This window comes from Pelmatolapia mariae, linkage group LG9 (genome assembly GCF_036321145.2).
Source record: "Pelmatolapia mariae isolate MD_Pm_ZW linkage group LG9, Pm_UMD_F_2, whole genome shotgun sequence".
Classification (NCBI taxonomy): domain Eukaryota; kingdom Metazoa; phylum Chordata; class Actinopteri; order Cichliformes; family Cichlidae; genus Pelmatolapia; species Pelmatolapia mariae.
Window position 1 is genome coordinate 9,810,521 of NC_086235.1, and position 25,106 is coordinate 9,835,626.

At 39.8% G+C, this 25,106-nt stretch overlaps 1 protein-coding gene across 2 annotated transcripts; it reads right to left on the reverse strand.

Annotated features, from left to right (window-relative positions):
* Nucleotides 1-1,687: 1,687 nt before the first annotated feature.
* Nucleotides 1,688-23,801, reverse strand: LOC134634098 (E3 ubiquitin-protein ligase RNF31-like). 2 transcript variants are annotated; one of them, XM_063483167.1, is made up of 24 exons: nt 23,634-23,801; nt 21,502-21,707; nt 20,509-20,655; nt 20,262-20,417; nt 20,118-20,174; nt 19,828-19,957; nt 18,773-18,934; nt 18,529-18,679; nt 18,077-18,228; nt 17,051-17,187; nt 15,667-15,891; nt 15,201-15,542; nt 14,509-14,694; nt 14,216-14,422; nt 13,932-14,105; nt 12,678-12,776; nt 11,046-11,135; nt 10,761-10,875; nt 10,461-10,573; nt 9,987-10,097; nt 8,008-8,056; nt 6,591-6,687; nt 4,332-4,497; nt 1,688-3,295 (listed from the first exon to the last, which is right to left on the reverse strand). In XM_063483167.1, exons 2-24 carry the CDS (start codon nt 21,703-21,705, stop codon nt 3,248-3,250), a joined length of 3,318 nt encoding a protein of 1,105 aa, XP_063339237.1. In that variant the 5' UTR covers nt 21,706-21,707; nt 23,634-23,801; the 3' UTR covers nt 1,688-3,247. The 2 variants fall into 2 exon arrangements, with proteins under 2 accessions (XP_063339237.1, XP_063339236.1); XM_063483166.1 differs by having other exon boundaries at nt 15,667-15,894.
* Nucleotides 23,802-25,106: the final 1,305 nt, after the last annotated feature.

The following is a 25,106-nucleotide window of genomic DNA, read 5'->3' on the forward strand; positions in this document are numbered from 1 at the left end:
GAACGAGGTACAACACAAGGTGGCCCCACTGAGCAGTTTGGCTCGGTGAAGAGCGGCTATCGAACTGAGGGATGACGGTGATGACAGCAGTTATATGTGCAGGCGGGGCCATGCGCGTGTCATCACACGTCATCTGCCTTAAAGGCGTGAATAAAGGTTTCTTCAGCCAGGACACGCGAGGGCGTGATATCCCATACTTATGTGTTGTACCTCGTTCCTCTCCTTCAGGGAACAGAAGTTATAGACATAACTATTCGTTTCTGAGGCATGTTTCCAGCAAGTTGTTGAATCTACACCATGAAAAATCAGGTATTAGCAAATTACTGGCAAGTTGTACCTAATAAAATGTCCAGTGAGTGTATATTTAGATTGATTTTTGTGTAACTTGTCCAGACAGTCAAACAGTTATACAAGAGTGCAGTTAAAGGTCCTTAGATCTTGTTTTAACTTTAGTCACCATAAGCGTAAGTTTCTACCTTGTAATAGGAATATTCTTTCTGGGTCAAAATGATGTGATAATATTCATAAGGCATATGTTTGACATGTTTTTGGCAGATTACAGGCCAACAAGTCATTTTTTGGCAGAGGCAGTGCGATGCCTCAGGAAATGTTCTGCTGGGAATCCTTTGAGTCCTGCCAACAAAGTGAATGTTATTTTGACATTTTCCACCTACCTAAGCAGTATTTAGGGTCATGTACATCCACAATCATCATGGAAACAGTATTCCCCGATGGCTGTGGTCTCTTTCAGCATTGTAACGCACCATGCTACAAAGCAAAAAATGGTTCATGAATGGTTCGAGAAGCACAGCAACAAGTTTGAGGTGTTGACTCGACTTCCAAATTTCCCGGATCTCGATCCAATCAGTTATCTGTGGGACGTGCTGGACAAACAAGTCCGATCCATGGAGTGCACAGTTGGCAGCAACATGGGGAACACAATATTAAGCAGGTGATCATAATGTTACACCTGATCAATATGTATATACTAACAGCAGAGATAGTATAAACGTTCAATGATGTTTTTTTCACTGAATGATTAATTTATTCTTTATTCTTGTGCCTTTTTTCCTTACTTTCAGGTACTTTTAATAAGAAAATACCAAATCTCCAAACAATCAATTCACTGTAGTGTGTTTAAATTCAAGTAAAGGTTCTTTAAACCCTCTTAATGGTTATCCTTATGGGCTACTTAAAGTAAAACATCTGAATCTCACTGAAATACAATCACAGAATAATAACTAACATAAGATGTACTTTACATTTTAAATTTAAAAAGTTATTTTTTTGTGTGAACTTTAAGTCTTAGCTTGGACTTTTTTTTCTTTGATACAGAATTAATTAAATGTTTTTATTTGATAACAGCTTTGCTTTCGCCTACAGGGTTTCTAGGTAAGTAACAGTGCTGATGCATTCAGGAAAAAGAGGAAATCTCATCTCCTTACACAAGTTTGTATCATTTCTTTACACTGTAACCTGTAATCTTGTTGTTTACAAATGTAACGTTTAAATTCTCATTAAAAACAACACTTTAAAAGTCACATTTGGCTAAATTAACTTCAGAAGAATGTATTAATGAAAACACCACAAAATCTGTCAAAACATAAAGGATATCAGCAACTCCACTTTTGTTAAAATAATCATTCTATTTATTGAGATGATTTTCAACCTCATATCCACCCATCGTTTATAAAGCAGAAAAAACTAGAAACTCTCAGACAAAATGTTAAAGATTGAAAAAAAAAAAACAAACAAACAACATTTTGGTTAATAAACATACATTTATTCTGAAACAGACTTTTACATTTCCATTTTTTTAAATGGATAAATCAAACTCCCAGTTTATTACATCAAGAGCCAGCTCCACACCACAAATTATTTCCTTTCAAATCTTAAAATTTGTGCATCACTGCTACCTAAAAGGCACCAAACGTGAGAGCAAAAGAAAATCACAAATAAATGATTTTTTAAAACCCATTCCAAAGGTTTATCTCATTCAAAATAAAACAACAAATTTCAAATACATTTAAAATAAAATAAACACGCTAATTAAAAACAGTCTGAATCTAGAGAGGTGTACTACAAAGAGATAAACTGGTTAGTTGGGTATGGCGAGCTTTAAGTCAGAGTTTTCACTGTGATGAAGGTGGATCTCTTAAATGAACGTGAACCCTCAAAGTGCTTTTTACTACAAGCCTCATTCACTCATTCTCTCACACACACACACACACACACACACACACACACACACACACACACACACACACACACACACACCTACCTGCTCTACCTCAGTGACCACAGGCTCAGTTTAACCTGCTAGATCACCATGGTAACTAATGCTTAAGGCAACCTGGTCCTGTTCTATGAAAAGCAGGACTCGGCTTATGGAGTTAACGTCAGGTTTAAACCTTGGTTTCCTTCTTACAGGGCTATATCGCCATGGTAATTTATGCTGCAGCTACACCAAAGCACATATGAAATCACCTGAAGCATCCATTCCCCTTGGAGCTCAGCGTTTTTAGTGACAGTCTAAATAATAAGCATCAATCATGAAATGCAGATTTTTAGGAGAAACTTTATTTTTAGCTTGTTTTTCCTCTGTTTCCTGGAGTTTGACAGCAGTTTTATTATTCTGTATTCAGTCTGAATTAAACGACAAAGCCTGTTGAATTAATGGAATATTTAGCTGTAATCATGTCAGGTCCTCCTGTATCCCGATGATGGAGCATTACTGAGTCTGTTTTCTGTGTTTAACCTATTCATATTTCTCTAAGATTACGGCTTTAGTTTCCTTTGTATGATCAGCTGCTGTGCTGCCAGTTTTCAGTCCACGATTGGTCACATGCTACAAACTGTCTGGTTTGATCATTCGAGAAGAAGCTCTGATCTGCTACTGTCACGTTAAAATTGAGGTTTTTTAGGCAAGGTTAAAAGCTTTCTGCGGCACTCATCTTTGGCTTCATTTTCTTTTAAAATATATCGTTCATCTCTCTCAGTGACCTCCTCTGATTGACGTAAATAGCATTCAATCATTTTGTGAAATAATGCGTTGAACACCACCTTTAATGTGAGCCCAGACCAGAAAGCTTCCATTAACAGAGAAAGTTGAGAAGCAGCAATTATCTCTGACTGGGATTTTAGGTTTTGTCAAGCCAGCTAAAGCAAAGAAAGCCCGGCTTTGTTGAGCTTGCTTCATAGTACACTCCTCTGATGTGGATCTGTGTGGAAAAAAGTCTGGAAGTCTTCATTTGTTTCGAGGAACTTTTTCTCCAAGAGGAACCTCCATCAGTTTCTGTGGGGAGAACAGAAATCAGCTACATGATCTCAACCAATTAAGAAAGAGTAATTATTTGTAAAGGTTACTGTGAAGAGTTGCATTCGAACAGCAGAAGAAACATATGACTTGCTTTGAGAGGCAGTTTCCTTAAATTCATTTCTGCTTTCTTTTTAAGGACAGATGCCGTGTGACTCCCCATGATCACATATTTTTAGTAACTTTGTGTCCGTGTTGGAGTTTGTTTTGAATTTTTATGAGTCATATTTTTATTCCAGTGTTTTGTTTTGTTTTTACTTGATAAAGCGTATTGTACCTTTGAATTCTATTTTATCATGTTTTGTTTTTTTAATATACTTTTTCCAAGATTTATTTTTTATATTTTTAGTGGCTCCTGATGTTTTTCACACTGTTAGTGTACTTAAAGATGATTGTAGTAATTTTAATTGGTTAATCAACATGTTTTAAATACATAAAGTAATGCTGGATGTTTTATTATTATAGCTGATTTTAATTTTTCTTGGTTATTTGTAATTTTATTTTACTGTGAACATTTTATAAATTTGATTTGTTTTTAGTTTCATTCACTCATATTCATTCATCTGTTTATTTGATTTATTTTTTATATGAATTATAAGTTTGATGTATTTTTTCTGGTTCTCTTATAAGCTATTTTCAAATCAACTATGTTTATCTAGCATTACATTACATATATACATATAATAATTATTATTATTATTTTTTTTAAATGGTAGGGCATGCTCAAACCGAGCTCCTCATTCTGTCTCTATGGAGAGCACTCATTCTTTCAGTCACTACCCAGAGATAATGACCATAGGTTAGGGTAGAAATTTTTTTATTTATCTTTTTGAATCCCCTTTTTCTCTTTTATTTTAGTTGCTATTGCATTTATTGACATTCTCAGAGTAATTATAGGTAATTTTTTGGTTTGGTTTGGTCATCATTTCTTTATTTTCCCCTGAATTATCCAAAGTGCCCAGTCCTACTGAACTCTCTTTGTCTGTGTGCATCAATACATTCATCAGCGTCCCACCTTGAGCAGTCGAGTTTGGTAAGCGTTGTCCTCCTCGCCCTCTCCTCGCTGTACGTCCACCTGGTACCTCTCACAGGCCCGAATCACCTCGTTGAGGTCGTAGATCAGAGCTGGGTCCAGAGAGTGAGCGTTTATCAGGCTCACCAGGTACTCCCTGTAGTGCTTACTGTGGGAACAAACACACACCTTGATTTCAGAAGTTATCTTCATCAAAGGAGGCAAAGATTCACCTGCAATATTTGATTTTTCTTTTTAGGCGGTGTGTTGGAAAAGTTCACTCAGCTACAACCTGAACAATGCCAGTATTGACTCTGTGTTTGGTCTCGACCAACATGTGAGGAAAATATCTGACCACCACTTTACTCACAAGCTGCCGTTCAGCTGAGTCTGCTTGAGCAGGCAGTGCAGAGCGGCCCTTTTCTTTGGAAACTGCTGCCACAAATGTTGCCGTGACAGTGAACCTAAACAGTAAAATTCAAACTGGTGTGTCTTCTTGCCTGACCTGATTTACTCTCTGAATCACACTCTGGGTTTTAAAAGGAAAAAGCTGATGTTAGCCAGTTCCTGGCAGCTCTGAGCAGATACCTGGTGTGATGATGAATTCTTTTACAGCGTCTTTGTTCCTGAACTCGCCTCAGTTTACCATTTTCCGATGAGATTACAGTAAATCAGTCGCTCCAGGCTTTAAATCTCATTTTGTTTCTCTTTAAACTTTGGTATGTATTGGAATTTGTAAAATGTTTAAGTGTTGGGGAGGACCTGCATACGTAGTGGTTTATCTGAAGAGGTTTTTTTTGTGACACTGGCTGAAGTGACTGAATAATGCAAAATTCCAGCATCATCCTGTCTTTCCGGATCTGCTGGATTTCTTGAATGTGAACCCTGATAATCTCTCTGACAGAGAACTAGAAGTTAAGACGTTTTTGCACCTGTGTGTATGATTTACTGTCGTCTCAAATGTCGCAGACTGTTTCCATAAAACAACATTAAAAATTCTTTTACAGTTGAACCTCGACTTGAACTAGAAGTTGAATTTGAAGCTTTTTAGGGACTTCATTGTTTAGCTCTATGTCATCACTCTTGGAGGGATATTTCTGCTGTAGCAGGCAGCTGTTTTGAGCGGAAATTCTTTAAGATGTCACAACACACCACCAGACAGAGGCACAGCTGAACATAATGGAGCCACTGAAGAGTCACATATTTCTATCATGAGGTCAGACAGATCACAGTGGGAGCAAAAGCAAACATTACTAGCGTCTCTCCCGCCCCAAAGATTTGGACGTGCAAATTGCTGGTTTAAAAAGAAGATCTGACAGGAGTGAAAAAAAACAACAACCAGAAAAAAAACAATTTGGACAAACTGGGACTTGAAGAGTATCAGAGGTTACACGACGAGGGAGTCTTCAAGTTTTATTAAACTCGCAATGTGTGACCTGCTGGCTACGAACAAAGAAACTACATCTTATTCAGCCTCGGTTCTGTTCATGCTAACATACTGCAGTGCTAAATTAAAAACTATAAACCAGCACAAAAGTGCAAATTACAGCATCATCCTTACAAACAGCAAACTGGGCATGAAGGGAAATGTGCTGGAGTTAGAAAAAATACACCCGATTCAATGTGATGCTTATCTCTATGCATGACAAAAAATATATAGAAATCTTTAGTGATGATTGATTTTTTTTAAAGGCATAAACCTTTATGTTTATGCTGGCCCTCAGTCATTATAACTCTCATTTAAGTATCTCGATCACTTCCCCCTGTGTCACAAATCACCTGTGATGCTACAAGCTTTAGGATACGGACAAAGAAAAAATATACACCAACAACTGCCTAGTACAATAAAACCACACTCCATATATGTACAGTATACAATTATGTGTAATTAGCAGTGCTATAACATGCACATGTGACACAAGCCTGAGAGCACATGTTTCTATTTGATGGGAAGCTTCACCGTCACCACTGACAGGCTTTTACTCTTTGAACACAACAGGTCAATGCAGGACAGTATACATGTTTTGATAAGCTGTGAAAATCACATGAGAACCGCAACCACAACAATGACAAAACATCTTCATGTGTAGAAACAACAGCAGCGCGTACAAACATAATGAGAAAGGCTAATTCCTGTTTCAACATATTCGATTAAGAGCGCTGTGAGTGGCGTTCTAATTTGAAACTTCCATCGAAGCAATTAAGATGGATGAAAAACTGTAAAAGGAAGTGGACGTGGCAGCCACACACAGATTCACTCACTCGCAGAGTCCAGCTTGTCCCGGCTGTGTTTTGATGCCACACGGTGAATCCACCTGCTGACCGCCTTCATCCTTCTGCTCCATCACACCACATTCATCTGCACCAAAAATACAAAGTCAATTAAAATGTATATTAAAAAACAAAACAACAACAAAAACAAACAGTCAGTGAATTCATGCTAGAGCTCATTTATTAAATACCACCTGCATTCCTACGCATGGACACTAGAACTAACAGCCCCTTAACAACATCACTGTCATATTACATCATTCCTAAATATCAGCTGTAACCTTTTTTTGTATTCATTTAAATTCTTATGTCTAAACTCCTTATTTACTGAATATGAGCATCATTATCATCATTACTGTGAGGGTGATGATACACCATATGGACAAAAGTATTGAGCCACAGGTGTGTAAAATCAAACACTTAACCATGTAGTCTGCCTTTACAAACGCTTAGGAAGGAATGGGTCGCTCTGAGGAGCTCACTGAACTTGAGTGTGGTAATGCAACAGGATGCCACCACAGCAGCAGTCTGTTTGTGAAATGTCTTCCCTCTGAAATGTTACACAATCAGACTGAAGTAGAAGCATTTAGGAACCTTAGCGACTCGGCCTGGTGTCGGGCCTGACCGTTAAAGAGCGGATAACACCAAGTGCTGAGGCATAGCTGCAGAGCTGCAAACCTCCCCTGCCATTAACAGCAGCTACAGGAGCTTCATAACAGCTCCTGTAGGTTTGGTGTGTAGCAGGCCCAGTACTTTTACCCATGTAGTGCAGCATACAGAGCTCAATTTTCAGATATTATAAACAAATACACTGCTATAGCTTTTCAAAGATCTAAGATACAGACACCCTCTCTACTTTTAAGACTAGACTCTTTTCTTTATGATAAAGCTTATAATAAGGGCTGAATCAGGTGACCCTGAACCCTCACTTAGGCCGTTTATAGGCTCAGGGTGCTAGGGACTTCCCACAATGTACTGATGCTATTGCAGCATGTCACTGAATTTCTTTTGTCCCTATGGTTGCAGCAGGTGGCTGCCCCGCACTGTGTCTTCCTGTTTAAAGAATATTCTTCCATTCTTCCTCCCCGCTGTCACTAAATGCTGCTCAAAGAGGATCTTCTGATTGTTCTGATTCACTCTCTAATATCGTAAAGTCTATGCTAAGATATAAAACACTCCCTCACAACTATTGTTGTGAACTGGATATGCATGAATAAAGGTGAATGCATTTATTTTTCTTTTAATGCTTTTATTGCCAAAGTTTGTTTTTGTTTTGCACAAATTAGAAATCACATCTCAGCATCGGGCTTAGCTTCTCTAAACATCCTGAAAGGCAAATCGGACCACTTAATTTTCAGAAATTGTTCAGTCATGCCAGGATTCCCATTAACACAAAAAACTGTTTTACCGGTCTGAGCTCCATTAGAGGGATCCGTGTTGAACTCCACACCGCTCCTCTAAGGGCAGAAAAACAAATCAAACACGCTGTCAGTTTACATTTAGATCGGGTGAAGAGCTCATCAGATTTAAACAAACCCTCACATACCATCCACCTCTTACTTATAATTATAATAGAGCCACAAAGAGACGAGTTATTAATGAGCATAAATCACAAAATAAAACTTGTGTTGTTATTTGTCAAAAGGCCGATTCCCTGGTGACTCAAAGGGGAGGGGACATACCAAGCACAAACAAAGTTCTATTCAAAACAGGACATAGGCTCTATTTACTATATCTGGCACAGTGGACTGTATAAACACAAGGCCATTTTGTTTTATCCTTTACAATCAAATCATTTTTCCCTGTTTTTCACTGCCAGTCAGTTTATCCTCCAGATGACCTTAAAAATCTTCATTCCAACTCTACAAAACACAGCTGATATTGCATTATTTTGTCAAAGTGCAATTTAAATTTAGAAAATTGGATAATGTGGTATACATTGACAGAGTACACAGAGCTGCTCAAACAATTAATAATAATTAAGCTGTAAAGGTGTAAGCTGGTTTGCGGGGAGAGCACACTAAAAAGAAAATCCGACCTCTTTGAAGCCAGAAAACTATCTGTGATTTTGTGGGACCAACACAAAGTCACGCAATAACACAAACTTAACTATTCCAAAACTTCTTTCTCCTGATCATCGCAAGAGCCCAAGACGAAGCATTTCCTCACCTGTCCTTTTATTTATTCACTTCTTCTCCTGATGATTTCTTTGATAACATTCATCATCTATTAACAGCTTTACTTCCAGCATCTGTATGAAAGACGCTGCTCGCCTTTACTTAAATCCCACTGGTAGTGAGATATGAGATGGAGTCAGGGTAAAAAAACGAAACAAAACTAACTAACAAGAAATGTTTAAATTGTGTTGTGGGAGCCATTTTTTTGTGTTGTTACCTTATGTGTGCTACTAAGGGTCACGTTATAGCATGGTGTGTTTATGGGACTGTATTTAAGGTAGACACATGTAATTAGCGCCCGGTGTTATTGGTCGGAAGAAGCAAACAGTTTGTGACCTCTGCGCTGTTGTGATGAATGATGTTGGATAAAGTGAGCTGTGGAACAACAAATACAAGTGATGGAAGTGCAATAAAATGTTAAACAGACACGATGAGTACGGCTGGAGTTATTAGACTGTGACAAGTTTCATTCATAACAGTGGCATCGTGTCACCCCCGCCAACGAACACCTCAGTGGCTTTCAGATGGCTTTTATATTCCATTTCGAATATCAAAGTTTTTTTTCTGGTTGATCTGCCCTGGATCACCCGCAGGTCATTTAATATCCACCACTCGCTGGCTTCCTGTTCCAGTGCAGCTTTAAAAAAGTGAAATTGAGCTCTCTTAAAATATTCACCTGAGGTCAGCTGACCCAGAGGCCTAAAGGTCAGCTAAGTCACATGTTTTGTGACAGTTTCTGCTTTTCTGCAGTTCATACTGTGAATTTTGATTCTGTTTCCCTTACTATAAGTTTCTGCAATGCATTTCAATTCTTTAAACTCTGCATTGTCTCAGATTATTTCCTGTAAAGCGCTCTGTGATTCCTGTCAGTACAAACAAACATTTCTCGCTCGCTGTCTTCTTCAGCTCATGGCCTACTGCCATCTGCTTCAGGTAACACAGTGACTGAACCATCCGTCACGGAAAGCAACAGTTTAAAATAAAAACAATTTACTGGGTGAACAGCAGAAGAAAATACATGTGTGGTTTGCGGTTTTTAGCTCAGCTGTGAGAGGACAGGTGGAGCAGGATATTTTAGAGAGTGGAGCCAGGTGGATTCCGCGGCACAGCTGTCAGCTGATATGTAATCCACGTAGGTCGGCTGCAGCTTGCTGTACAACAATCAGCAATGCAAACAATGCAAAGAAACATACATACATGACCGTCTCACCTGTAGAAGCGCCTGTAGTCTGGGAGGCTCCCAGTCTCTAAGATAGAAGAGGCAGTCTCGAGGGTGATGAGCGTGCAAGCAATTGAGAGAGCAGCCAGGCTTACATTTAGTCTGCAAAAAAAGGAGCAGCAGGTTTTAGTCAGGTTAAAGGAAAATGTTACACTTTTAACTAAAAATTGCAACACTTTAAGATGTGTAATATTTGTCTAAATATATCAGTCTTAAACCAAATTGTATGAATTTTCCAGACATAGGAAGATCAAGAATGAACCAGAGGATGTGTCCTGAAAGAAATGAGACTGCAACCTGCAGCTTGTCTCATACAAAGCACATCCTCCCAACAGGCTCAGCCCTCTTTCTAGAGCTTTGATATTTGGGTGAATTGGAGCTCAAGCCTACATGCCAAACACTGATATGACAAAGAAAAAGGGGATTGTTTACCATACAAACATTCACCCTATAATTCACCCTCACCTTGTGGTAGGGGTTGTTGCAGCCACTGCAGAACTGGTACCTGCACTGCGAGCAGCTGAAGTGCATGCAGCCGCCCTTTGTCAGAGCGTACTGGAACCTGCAGTGAGGACATGCTGCGGGAACATGAGATAAGAGCAAAAACCTTTCAGTGTAACAGGAACAACTGGCACAGATGAAAGCACACATTCAAACTGTGTGTGTGTGTGGTGAGGAAAGCTGACTGATGTACAAACAGAGGAGCCAAACACTGAAATGAAACTTGTGGTTGTGGTTTTAGGTCAAGTCTTTGGCAAGCCTTACTAATTCCGTTGTCTCTCAGATAGCCAGCCAGTCCTTGTTTCTGGTATTCCGGGTCATTCTCCCTCTTCCACAGTTGGAACTGCTCGCAGGACACATCCTGGTGCTGAGGTTCCCACTGTGACCAGAGAAGAGGTTAATGATATGGGTGCTTCCTGTACTGAAGGGATGGCAAAGTTTCAAGGTTGTATGTGGAAACTTCTGAGACCTCTTCCTTATTTTTAATCAAATGTAAGATAAGATAGACAGCTCCCATGCACAACGGAAAATATTTCAGATTACACTCACAGGTTTCTTGCACTGAGCACAAAAACTCTTGTGGCAAGACAGGCATGTGACCTTCAACTGGTCTCCCTCGTTGATAAACCCAGACGTGCACTGAGAAAGACAGAAAAGAGAAGTTCAATATAGCTAAAAATCCCTATTAGAAAAGGCTGAAATGGATCTCTGCTTGGTTTTAAATAATCAGTAAATACACGGCTGCAGAAAATGAAGGGAAAACCTGATCGCAGCATAACACAAGTCAGTTAGTGTCCAGTCAGGAAGCATAAACCACTGTGGGTTCATTTCACCTGCTTTCGTGCAAATAAGTGTGACAACAGCTGCTCTGGAGTGCACCTGCTAAACCATTCCCCAGAAACAGGAATGGTTTAGCAGGCTGTGGCTACAGACCATTGCCTCTTCCTGCTCCATACCAAATTACTTTTCTCTAGTTTTGCCTGCAGCCCATTAAAGTTGCACAGGTGCTCCAGCTCCTGCAGGAGCCATATGTGCTGTCACAAAAAGATTTACTGTGGAGCAGATACCAGGAAACGGCCTGGATGGATGAGGAGAGCTGGACACCTGATCCAGCTGTAACTATTTGCTTTATGAAAAAGGAAAGCTTTGAGTAAAAGTAGAGGGGGGAGCTGGTTCCACAGAAACCGCCTCCACAAGCGGGCCTGACACCTTTAGACCTGTGCTCACAGTAGAGAACTGAGCAGCTTGGCTGGTTTTTGCCAACGAACACCAGAACCAGGAGGTCTGCCATTAGCGGCCCGTTCTTCTCACTGATGAGAGCAGGTTCACGCTGAGCACACGTGACAAAGAGACAGTGTAACAAACCTGCCTGAAAAAAAATAAGTAAATAAAAAAATCATCCAGCGTGCCCGGTCTGGCAGTGGCTCTGTGATTTTCTCTCCCACAGTTTGCAGAAATCTGAGCTGATGTGATTTTTTTATTGATTTACTCTTAACAGGATAAGATTTCGATTTTTTTCCCTCCAATACACCTGATGTCAGTCCATTACTAGACCGCTGATTTGAGTGGACTCAGGAGTCTCTTTGACTTTCTAAATGAAATCATATGTGGCGCTTTATCCATTTCAATAATGTGCTCATCCAGAAAACAGAGAATACAGCTGTACCAGGATTGGCTGCATTTTTTTTTTTTACTTGTATCATAAAACTGAAGTACCTACAAAGGCTGAAATAACACAAAGCGTTTGTGGATGTTCAACTTTTCCCTCCACACTTCATGTAAGTTAACAGGCCAATAATTATTTTCTAAAACGACAACAAACAAACCCCAACTGTAATCTACAGCACTAACATCCAAAGTTCCTAATTCCTTATTCTTTTAATGTTTTCAAGAAAATTATTTTGTTTCTTTACTTAATCTAACTCCATATATGAATTTCAAACAACTGCTACAACTATAGGATAAAACTAGATTATTTTGACTCTGAGGTGCGTTCAAGGATTGTCTGTCCTTGTCTGGTTACACTGTCAATAAAATCCAGGCTTCAAGGACGGAGCTTAAATTAACCCAAATTATGTGTTGTATGAAAACTATGGAATGCAAATTACAGGGTGGAATTCTGATTGTTAAAAAGATTAAACGACAGGGACGAACAAGCAGACTGCGTTACGGTGAACTCACATGACAGCACCACATGAACTTGGGGTCTTTCATGAGAGCGTGCTCGGTCAGCTTTTTGTGGAACAAGTCGTACACCTCAGGCTCCAGGCAGTCCCTCAGCTGGAAAACAAAACGCGACAGGTGGCGTCACCGCTTCGTTATTATAAGATGAAAAACAGCTGCAGGTTATTTTCACACCTATCTGCAATCTGATGTGTTTTGATACTAGTTTAATGTAATTTTGTGCACTTTAAACAAAACATCTTCCCCCTCTGAGCACTTCACCCTGTTTAAAAATGACTATGTTGAGATAAATGCAATTATCATGCATGATTACAATCCACAGCATCTTCTAAGAATATCTTAAAGAACTAAAAAAATCTGTTTACAGATCAAATTCTGTCTCAATAGCTGAAACAAAGCTCCATTCTCCCATCAAACCCACAAATAACCCCAGTTTCATAATTTCTTCATAAGTAATTATGATCACATGGAGAATCAGATGCAAACTGAAATCTTGGCCCTTGTATCTGCAGATGACACTAAAAGCCCCTGAAGTGTTCCCCATAGCCTTGCATACAGTCAGGAAAAGATGTTCAAGCTGCAGTTCATGAGTAAATAATTATAGTACGCTTAATCTGTTTATACAGCTGTTTATATTGCACATCTGTTTAGGCTTTGGGAAATATGATTGAGACTTTGTCTGTAGTTGTTCTTTCTCACATGTAGCAGGAGATAATTCACATCAGACATGTTGTCGTCTGTGGAAATACTCTGAGGTTTAGGCAAAGGCAGCTGGAGCTGAGAGAGGCAGGAAACCCACTTTACTACTAATTCAAGCGGCCATTATCACTTGTGCTTCTCTCACATCAACACAAAAGGACACGGCACCGACCTTGTAGCAGAGAGAGTGCAGGTCAAAGTGTTTATTATGTGATATGATATCACATGCACCTCCAACAGGAAATGTCTAGAAGACTTCAGGGCTCAGTGAATGTGTGAAAACAGCTTTTCACAGGTGTGGGGAGGGAATTTGAATCTGGACTCCTGCACTAGTGCCATGTGGCACGTGGTCTCTTGCTCATCCACTGAGCTAAAGTGTTGCTCAGAAATGCCTTTTATTTCTTTAAATATGCTCTGTGTCATGTATTTGTAACAAGGCTACGTAAAACAAAAATAAATGACCTGTTTAAAGATGCATCTGGTGTCTCTTGTTAAAACTCCTATTTAGGACTCTTCACGTTAACGTTTTCGGCACATTTCCTCTGAGTTCACCTGTATATCCAGCGTGGAGAAGTAGCTGTCCAGCTTCTCTGGGTCGTTGATGTCGGGTTCGCAGCAGCTGGGACACACCATGTCTCGGATGTGTTTGTCTCTCACGGCGATGGTAAAGTGTTCCCTGAAGCATTCGAAGCACACCGAGCACTGACAGGATGTCAGAGACTGCATCTGGAGTACCAAGGGGAAAAGAAAGAGACTTTAAGAGCTGTGCATTAAACGTAACTATTGAATTGCGTTGTGGTTGCTGCGGAAACAGATCGCTCTCCCCGATGACCCACCTTGCTGCGGGGGAAGATGCTCAGACAGATGGGGCACTCGTTGTTGAGGAGACGCCTGATAAAATCTCTGTCATGTGACTCCTTCACGGCTTGCACCACATCCTCCAGGGAGTAGCTGACACCCGGCTCTTGGAGCAGCGACAGGACGAGCTCGCAGCGCCCCCAGCTGGGCAGGTCATACAATGCCAGCAGCCGCCTGCACGTCCTCTGAAGGAAGCAAGCCAGGTCAGCACAGAGGTTTATGTTAAAATGAAAAAGATACACGTAAAAACAAAATCTCTTTCTAGTCAAACCTGTTTGTCTGGGTGTGCGGGATCAATCGGCGGCTCGGGCTGGGCTGTCCAGATTCGCTGGTGGAAAGCTTCCAGCAGGGGGCGCTGAAGCAGAGACAAAGCCCCCTGCATCTCACCTCCACTCTGCCGCAGGGCCTCTACGCATTGGGCCACATCTTGGAAGCCCAGAGAGTGAAGCTCCTTCATCTTCACCCAGCGGGAACAACAAAAACAAAACAATGAAACAAAGAAATCACTTTAAATGGCTGCAGTGAAGATAAAAGATTCACATCAAGAGTATTTACACTGCTGATAAACAATATTAAAACAGGCGTTTGCTCTTTCACCAGTAAAGAGGTGAGAGGTTCCAGCAGTGTAGTGAAAACTGGGAAGTTCCCAGCAACAACTTGGATTTTTTCCATTTTTCATTTCAATCCCTGTGAAGTTTAAGTTATAACCTACCACATGTTGTGGAGAAAAGCAAAAGGACATTTTTGGATTTTGAGGTGTGTCAAATTGATTTTCTTAAAAAGAAAAAGAAACAATTTTCTGTAGTTTTAATACTTCATACTACAACATATTTGTAGTATGAAGGTTAAAAATAAAAAGAGTCGTTTTTGAGATAGAAGGAAAAAAAGACAAAGAAAGAAAAGTTCATTTCTTTTAACAATAAATATGTATTTAAAACTTTAATGTGCTTTTAATTGTCCCACCTTTTCTTTGCGGTCTCTCAGCAGCTCTCTCACGGCTTTGTCGGTGTCTCCTCCTGTTTTCAGCCACGCCAGCTTGGCCTCAGCTCTGGACAGCTTCATGCTGTCACCTATGGAGGTCGGACCGCTCTTCTCGGACTCGCCTCCGTCTCTTTCCAGCACGGGCTGCATCCCAACACTCCCCATTTTGTAGTTCAGTTGGACGGAGGCGGCCATGGCGCAGATTTCATCCAGCAGGTGAGGCAGCTCTGAGGTTAGCCAGTCACAGGGGTTAACGTTGCTGCCACCACACGCGCCCAGAGCGGCGTACACCTCCTCTGGGCTAATGCCTCGCTTTTCTGCTTCCTGTGAATGAGAAACGTAATGCATCTTCTCTTTTCCAGCATTTCAATACTCTAATATTGTAATTTATTTTGAAAAATGTCATTTAAATGTTTTGAGGCGAGTCTGTGTGAAACATTTGCCGTACTCTGATGTGACCGACAAGAGCAAGCCCATCTTCTTTCATCGTCATCTGCCTCTTCAGCTCCAGGTTGACTCGGGGCTTCGGCTGCGGCCGGTCCTTAGGTCCGCACGGCGTCTGCTGGAGAGACTGGGGCAGAGAAAGTCCACCAGAATCTTTAGGGGACATGTCGCACATCTCACACACTGTGGAGGCCTTGGTGTTAGCAAAGGTGCAGAATTGGCATGTCCACTGCTAGAAGAAGAAAGAAAAGCATGTAAAGCAAAAACTAACAAAAACTGATGACTTCAAAGGCTTTGCTGGGACACCTCCATCCTCACTTAAACTAACCTGAGTGTATTCCAAGTGAGAATGGCATTGATGCTTTAAGTTATGTGTGAGATTATTGTAATATTTTCATGTGTAGCTTAAACTTGACTTTAATGCTATTAAAAAGAAGGATTAGGTCCTCCTACTATCTGTGGACAAGGTCTAGAGATCTGATTGGTCAGTTTGACTGGTAGGTGGTTATTCAGTACGTCATAATGATCCTGACCGCAATGATGATAATATGAATCCTGGTCTATTGACTAATACAAGACAAACTGACTATATCTAGAGATAGTTACAGCTGTTAAGTTTAAGGAACAGTAGGTGTAACACAGAGGCTACCATGTAAAACAGCGGTCCCCAACCTTTTCTGCGCCACAGACCGGTTTAATGTCAGACAATATTTACGACTTTACTGGTATTTTGTAAATATAATAATAAAAGCAAATTCACTGTGTAATTGTGTAACTTTATTAGCAGCGTCCTCCTGAAATGCGCCAACAACATTGAGAGTAACATCGTCCTCTCTGCCCCTCCTCTCTGGTCACTATGGTAACATGTAAATATTTCTTTCAAAATAAGACACACAACTACAACACGGGAAAAGACCCAGGGAAACTGAGTTAACGATAAAAACCCTGAAAAACATAAATTTCACACCCGAGCCTTAACTCTCGCGGGTACCAAACGACTCACGGACTGGTACCGGTCTGTGGCCCGGGGGTTGGGGACCGCTGATGTAAAATGTCTTACAAACAAGGTAAAACCTAAATATATTGTACATACGATGAAACAACAACATGAGTTAGCCAAAAACATCTCAGAAACATCTAATCAGCAGAATAATTTAACAGCAAATTAATGTTTTTCAATAATCTGTCTTCTTATGCATACTCTACTTCACTGAACAACCCAACAACAAGTGACTGTAGATAAATGTGTTCCCCGCAGAGCTAAGACTAACAGAAAAGGTTTTTGTTCAGCAGGAATCTGTAGTCTCAGTCCGTGCCAACGCTCAGCACAGTAAAGACTGAGAACATAAGAAACAGGTTAGAAGTATTATCAGCAACAGGAGACAAACCTTTGAGTCAGACAGAGATCTGAGGATGGACATGTCAGAGGAGACCGGAGGGCGAGTGGCCAGACGGGGGCGCTCACACACCTCGCAGAGGATGCTGCTGCCTTGATTCATCACAGTGCAGCTCTTACACTGCCACTCTGAGAGAACGAGCACCAACACAGTTCAGTTCAAATCAAATAGTTTTCAAACTTTAATGTATTATGCAGAATATTTATGTAAAAACAAATGTTTCCTCCATAATAAGTTAAAGTTTGGTGCTTTTAATAAGTTAAAAGCACCAAAGTCTTGTTTTCTATTTCTACTTTAACTCCAGGGCACAGGGCGTCTGAAAATTAAACTTAAGCCTTTAAGTCAATCTTAATGGCACCTTAAATAAAATTTAAGACAAAACTTCCTGAGGCTTGAACTATTCCTTTCACCACCAGGGGGCACCAGTTACCAGTGTGCATCTCTTTTCAGCTGCCCACTCATATTTAAGAGATTTCATCTGATGTGACCTTAATGACCTCCCTAGTTTAAAAGAAAGTGACCTTGACCCTTGGCACCCCCCTAGTGATACAACCTGGTATTACATGCAGTGCAGTGCATGAATTCTTTGAACACAAACGCATAATGTTTGATGTTATTCTCTTGAAAGCTTTAGTTAATTTTGAAAGGTTTCAGCTCTTTTTAAATACAGAAATTTACTATAAATACCTTTAAAAAATATTGCCTGAGTGTGTGGGCAAATAAGTCAAAAAATGCTATGTTTATCTTAAGCTATATCTTAATTTTCATCCATCCTCAAAACAGGGATTCTTTTCCTTAGTGGGAAGTTCTAGGAATTTGATTCAACCACAGAGAACAATAATAATAAATAATAATTTCCAACCATTTGTTCTTACACTTGGATCTTCCCATTTTTCTAAAATAACAAAGAGGGTGGATAAGCAAGTGAATTTTAAACTCTATAGGGAGTTTTATAAGCAAATGTGTTAATTCACAGACACCCTGTAACCTGCTGTGTGTGTAAACCTTTGCTCTTACCTGCATTCGGTGATGCAGGAAGTGACATGGTGCTTTCCTGAACAGTGGACACAGCTGTGGCGAGTCGAGGCCGTTCGCAGGTCGTGCAGAGAACGGCTCGCATCTCGTTCACTGTAGTGCAGTGAGAGCACTCCCACGGGGACAGAGACGGGCTGAAAAGCAACAGAGAAGGACACAACATTTTTCTTCAGCTCCTAACAAGAACACGTCTTCAGCTAATCTTAATTTCCTCCACAGCTGCAGATCCCCAGATGTGATAAAATACATTGTTAAGACATTTCAGGGATCGCTAGACCCTGGTGTTTGATTCTCAGCAAAAACTTTTGGAGTTTTGATCAAACAAAGTTGATCCTTTACTGTAACAAAGGAGACGGTGAACAAATCCAGCCTGTGGCCTTCCTGGCTTTGATCTGCTGCCAAATAAAGAGCTGAATGTGGGTCTCTCTTTTCACCTGGATGTTTTAGCAGGTGTAGTAATGGTCCTGTTATGCCCTTTACGATCAGGGTGGGAGTGGTATAGCTTGTCGCACTTCAGACACAACCTCTGGAGGCACGTGGCGCAACGAGCATGGACAGCAGAGATTCCACAGATGGTGCAGGTGTCTGCAAGAAAAAGAGAAGCGTTAAAACAGTAAGCAACAAAAAACAAGCAGAGCCAAGGTTTGACTTTTGTTTTGCAGATGTAACTCGGCCTACTTTGTTTGGTTTGCTGTAATTTGTCCCTCTTGTGACTGGCTCTGTTGGGGTGCCGGTGGAAGAGGTCATCGCATGCGTCGCAGAAATGTGGATTGTCACATGACGAGCAAAACAGAGACGCGTCTCCACCGCACAAACTGCACTCACTCACTGCAGCAGAGCCTGGAGACAAACAGGAAACAGACCAATTTTTTAAAATGTATCAGGTCGTTGCCATTTTTCACAAAATTTAAATACATCCTCAGATAAACAACACCACAACATATTACACTGTGTATTAAAATAAATAAGTAACTGTTTTCTTTATGATTTTATCAGTGTCTCACATCATCATGGAGAAATTTTGGTCCAATCCACTTTGCAATTGAGTCTTGCAATCATTTGCTTATCCACAGCTCTCTTAAGGCCCCATTACAGCAAGTTTTATTCAGGTTGAGGTCTGGGCGTTGACTGGGCCGTTGCAACAGCAGATTTGTTGCTGTGCTTGGGGTCATTGCCAGTTTGGGCCAAGCTACCGGACAGATGGCCTCACATTTGACTCTAGAATACTTTGGTATACTGAAGAGTTCATGGTTTACTCAGTGTCTGCAAGATCCCAAAATCATCTCCTCTCCACCACTGTGCCTGGTAGTTGCTGTGAGGTGTTTGTGCTGATATGCTGAGTTTGGTCCACTCTGTCCAAAGGACATAAGAGGCTTTCTTCTGGCAACCCTTCTAAATAAGCCATCCTCGTTTTTGTTCTTAACGTAATGACACAGTGTAATATGTCACCGCACAAGAACCAGATGATTTCTTTTTTTAGTATGTTGTGATACGGAAACTTAAGACCTGAAAGAGAGTGTACTTTCATTTTACCATAACTGTGTGTCTTCAAAAATGCTATACAAAGTTTATAAATTGCTTAGGAGCACAGCAAGGTTTCTAAAAACTTCTTAACTTTGTGGCATCAAATGAAGAATAAACTAATTTGGTTAAGAGTTAAGAAGAAAAACTGCTGGAATAAAAAAATAAATAAAATAAAAACTCCCAGCCTGTCAGGTGTAGCAGTAGCAGACCTGTTGATGGTTTTGGCACCAGAGCAGGTTTAGGAGGAAGAGGCAGGATCAGAGGTTTGTCCCCCTGCTGCTGCTGCTGCTGCTGCTCCTCTCCGGGAAGCTTAGCCACAGAGTCAGTCACCAACTGAGCCTTAAAAAAAATATATATATATCAGCATGACAAACAAAATGAATGAAGTCTGAAAAGGACAAATATTAAAAAACAGATTATCTTAATTCAGCCTCTGTTTTTATCTTTAATGAACTTAAATGAACTTTTCAGCCGACAGCCTTTTGAAACGTGTACACACCTTTGGGATGACGAATGGGATGATTTCTTTGAAGTGTTCTAGGTGAGGATGAGTGCCCTGAACAAACAAACATAAGAAAATGGAACATCAAAACTGCACACACATGTTAACAATGATCAGATCTGCTTAGGAGTCGATACAAACCTTTACTATCATATCCACTTCTGTGCGTAGCGTCATGACCTCCAGCGTCACCGCTGCGACTTTTTCAGTATCTGGATCCTCGACTTCGTCGGGAAAGCTGAGGCCGTCGACCTGCTGGTTAGTGTAACCGTAGAGATAGAGGACTCTGCGGCCTCCCTGTGGACCAAAACCCACATTTCAATCCAATCTTTTAAACAAAACCGAAAGGTTCTCAGTCAAAGTTTCTGCACAATGTTTTTTTTCTCACTTTGATGGCATCCACTGTGGTCCTGAAAACAGGATTGTTGTGCTTGACACTCCTCCAGTATCTGGGTCTGGTGGGAGAGGTCAGGTTACAGCCATACTTCTCCAGGATGCTCAATGCCTTAATGAATCGATTCAAAGACTCCAGGACCTTTTGAGAAGAAAAATTAGTATTGATGTTAGTCAGTTTGCCTCCATTATTCCATCCAAATAAATTATTTGTGATGATTTAGTTAACAACAATGTTGTTACCCCTGTCATAGCCTTTTAAATAAGACACCGTGAGAAAACTTCTATATATTAAGGAATCACAGCTAGAAGATGAGACTGGCATCAAATGCAGGTTAAAAAAGAGCTTTCATATCCTATCCTATTCATATCTCCTGTGAATTACTATACAATACAATACAAGCATCCAGGATACTAATACTTGTTTCTCTTTCTCTATGTCATAGACACTGAAGTGATGCAGTTTTGCTGCTGAAGCTATGCTATATCCCATGATGAAACTTGATTACAGAAAAGAAAAATGATCTAAACACTGACTTTCTTTTAAGCTCCTGGTTCTGTGTGACATCATAGAGAGGGAAATCCCTATTTGGCCTTCTCAAAATCTTTTAAAGAGGGGTGCCCAAACAGAAACATGCTGAAATAAATGGGGGGGGGCTAACAGCTCGTTTCAGACAGAAGATGAGCTGTCAAGTCCCAGTATAAGATGCATAAGGATTATTTTGAATAATGAATAATGCAAAGCTACTGTAGCAGAGTTTAAGATGTTTTGGAACAAATTTACTAACAGAAGCCACAGTGCTGAAGATAATTCTTCACTCCCCTGGGGATATCTTCATCTTTTTTTTCATCAAAGAAAATCAAAGAGAAGTGTCACAAAATCTGTTTTTCTTTAATAAAAAAACTGAGTAGACCTTTGGGGATCAAACAGACACAGAAATGTAACATCAAACTGCACTAAAACCATCGTTTAAGAGAAAAAGATTACCTCCTGTTTGTTGCGACCTGCCGAGTTCTCCTTCAGCATAACCTCAGCTGAGACGTGGCGGTACTTCTCCGACAGAGGCAGCTCGATAGTGGCCATCGTCTGAACGTCGGCCTTCACTTCCTGAGCTGAACCCGAGGACGAAAGGAGAGACCAGGCTCTTCCCCTGGCCTCATCCATCTGGACGGACGCAGGACTGCTGCTCATTGCTGTTAGAAAGAGAAGAGAACTTTTTAGAGATCGTTCCAGGGCTTCAAAATCGAGGATCAGCTGATTTATTTGGTTTGGAAAATCACTGCAAATTCGCTGTTATTTTCGGTCTGTGAGACTGTTATTGTAAAAGAAATAACTGATTAGAGGAAAATATAAAAGTCACATTAATGTGCGGTATGACTTAGCAAAGACTGCCAGAGGAGATCAAAAAGCTAAAAAAAAAAAAAATTCAGCTTTTAAGCTTTCCATCAGTCACTTATTCAACATTTAATAATAATAACAGACATTTACTGCTATTGATTGATACATTCTTAAGAAATGAGAACTTTTACATTGCTGATAAACTTACAGTGTAACCTCCAAATTTCAAAATACATTAAACCTCAAAATTCCGATTGACGTTTTGTTAAGATGACCAAGACACTCAGTTTATTATTAAATATGATCTGTAAACTACACCATTACAGCTGAACCAATTAATAAAGCTTTGCAGGTGTGGCTGTCTGCAGGTGGAAAGCAGGTCCCCTGCTGGTTCCAGCCACGCCTCATTCCACGTTGTTATGCAGGGACCGTTTGAGGCCTCAGGCTGTTTTCTGTCTATCTTACCCTGCCTTCCTGCAGGGTTAAAGATGTCCGGCCTATTGGTGTGTCTACTATGTCAAAGTTCAGTCATGTAGTTTTTATAGATGCCATTGATTTGTATTTAACAATAACAATAAGGATAAATAAAGATAATATATAAATCATTACCACAGCATCAATATAAGGACCCAAAAATGTCAGCAGATTACTGAAATTATACAAAAGCTCTACAAAGGTTCCTCACAGAAGACTAAATCAGGAATAAGTGTGGAAATTTGTTTCTGCCAGTGAAAACAAACAAACAAACAAAAAAAAACAAAACACTTGTAGGTCAAAATTTTGAGTTAGGTATTGAAATTTTGAGATAGTAAGTAGAAATCTTTATTATGGTGGTAAAACAAGACTCCATACCTGAGAGCCACAAAAGCAGGTATTTACTCTAAAACATCTGGAGGACTGAGGTCAAGTAGTTTTCGACATAACAAATTTTAAATTGACTCTCAAAAAATGATGCTATAAAAACACCTGAAAAGTTCAGCCCTCGTCTTCACTTGAAAAATTATTTTTGAGAAGTCTAATAACAGCAGGGACCTGAACTTTCTGACCTTTCCCATAACTCCTATTATGAAGGGCATCTTTCCATAGTTTCTTTTTTATTTAATTTTTTTTATGTGAGCTGGTCAAGTAGATGGAATTTGATGAAATGACCCAATACACAGAAGTCAAACACAATGGTTTCATAACAGTGATTACCTGAGTTACCACCTGATTTTTAGACGTTCTTCAACTACATAGTATTAACGCCTGATCACAACTTTTCCACGTGTTCACAGATTAAATACTTAATATACTTTAACAAATACTTATCCTTAAATAAAACATAAAAAATAGCTAGGTGCAAAAATTGCAACCTTGTTTATTCTTTTAAAAAGCAATCCAAAAATGGCCAATCCACACTGAAAAAGGACACGAGTGGCAGAGGAAGGATAACAACAGGAAGGATCAACATTCAGGTAAATCAAACAGTCATCGGTGACCTTTATAATTGATAATTTCAGTTTTAATCAATCATGTGATCTGATGGGAAAGTCCAGGCTAATCATAGTTTCAGAGGTAAACAGTTCAGTATCACATCACAGTCGCCACTTTAAATCCGCTCCCTGCTACTTTCTGTACAGTAAAACATCAAATTAACTGGACCCGACGGTGGATTTTTTTGTCACTTTTACCGTCTTGAAGTCCCAACAATAACAATTCACAGCAGCTGAAAACGAAACTCTAAAAACAGAAACTTTAACACAGCTCCATAACTTAGCTTCATATCTGATCAGTTAACTTACCGCCTCAGCTGTTCTGGCCTTCTTTTAACGATTATTTCTGTCGCTTCTTCTCTGAATAAAGTCTTTACATTTCGGCGAGTAAAGTCAGCATGTTTTAGATTTCAAGCCAGCGGTTAGACCGTCTCCTACAGTGAGCTGCTTCAGTCTGTCTGAAGCTAGCTTTATGCTTTAAACGCGGAACTCCTCCATACTTCCGGTCCGATTGTGATCTTTTCAAAATAAAAGCGGATTCTACATACCTATACTAGTAACAGTAGTGATGAAAATGATGAACTTTACTATGTATGTATGTATTTATTTATTCATTTATTTATTAAGCTCCCAATTGTATCATACCTACATTTTTTTTATATTTAATTAATTATGACCAGCGACCAAATTATATTTAAATTTTTGTTTGTTGTGACACATTTTACCAGCTTTTTGGACAAAAAATGTGTCTGAGTCTGGTATTTTATTATCTTTACTATCTTTGAAAAATAATCATCAGTGATGCAAATTTGTATTTTGCATTAGTTATTGTATTAATTTTCGTTTTTTAAAACTACCCCCCCTCCCCATTACTTTCAGTTTTACTTCTTGTTCTCATCATTTGAGTGATAATTCTTTATTTTTTTTAAAAATGTATTAATTCTGAAACAGTAAAAATACAACAAAACTCCTCTGTCTCTATACAGAGATTCATCAAATCCTCGTGCGCTGATAAATTTGAACATATTAAGAAAACTTAACAACAAAAAAAAAACAACCCCTCCACTCTCGCTGGCCACTTTATTAGTGACACCAGCTCAGCTGCTTGTTAATACTAATATCAACTGAGCCAATCATATGGCAGCAACTCGAACTGAGCATGAGAATAGTGTAAAAGGTGATTTCAGTGACTATGTCATGGTTGATGTTGCCAGATAGGCTGGTTTAAGAAACTGCTGGTCAACTGGGATTCCCCTACAAAATCATCTCTAAGGTTTACAGAGAATGGTCTGGAAAACAGAAAACATCCCGTGAAAGGCAGTTCTCTGGGTGAAAATGTTGAGTTGATGCCAGAGGTCAGTGAAGAATGGCCAGACTGCTTAAAGTTGCTAACACGGCAACAGTAAACCAAATAACTTCTCATTAAAATCAAGGCATGCAGAAGATCATCTCTGAACGCACAGCACATCGAACCTTGAAGCAGATATGCTACAGATCTGAAGGCATAAGAAGGTCTAACTTGGTACTACCAGTGAGTGCCACTTTATTAGGTACAGCCACATTTTTATTTAGGTTCATTTTAAGTGAGTAAATAATTTCCCATTTATTTTTCTTTTTTCTAAAGTATAGTTTTATTTTATTTGACTTAAAAAAAAATGTGTCAGCTCATAAAAACCCTTGTTTTTTATATTTAATGTTTCTCAAGTTTCTTGACCAATTAAACAAGAAGCTACTGTGCAAAGTCACGTTCATTTTAGCACAATCTTCTAGAAGAAGTATATA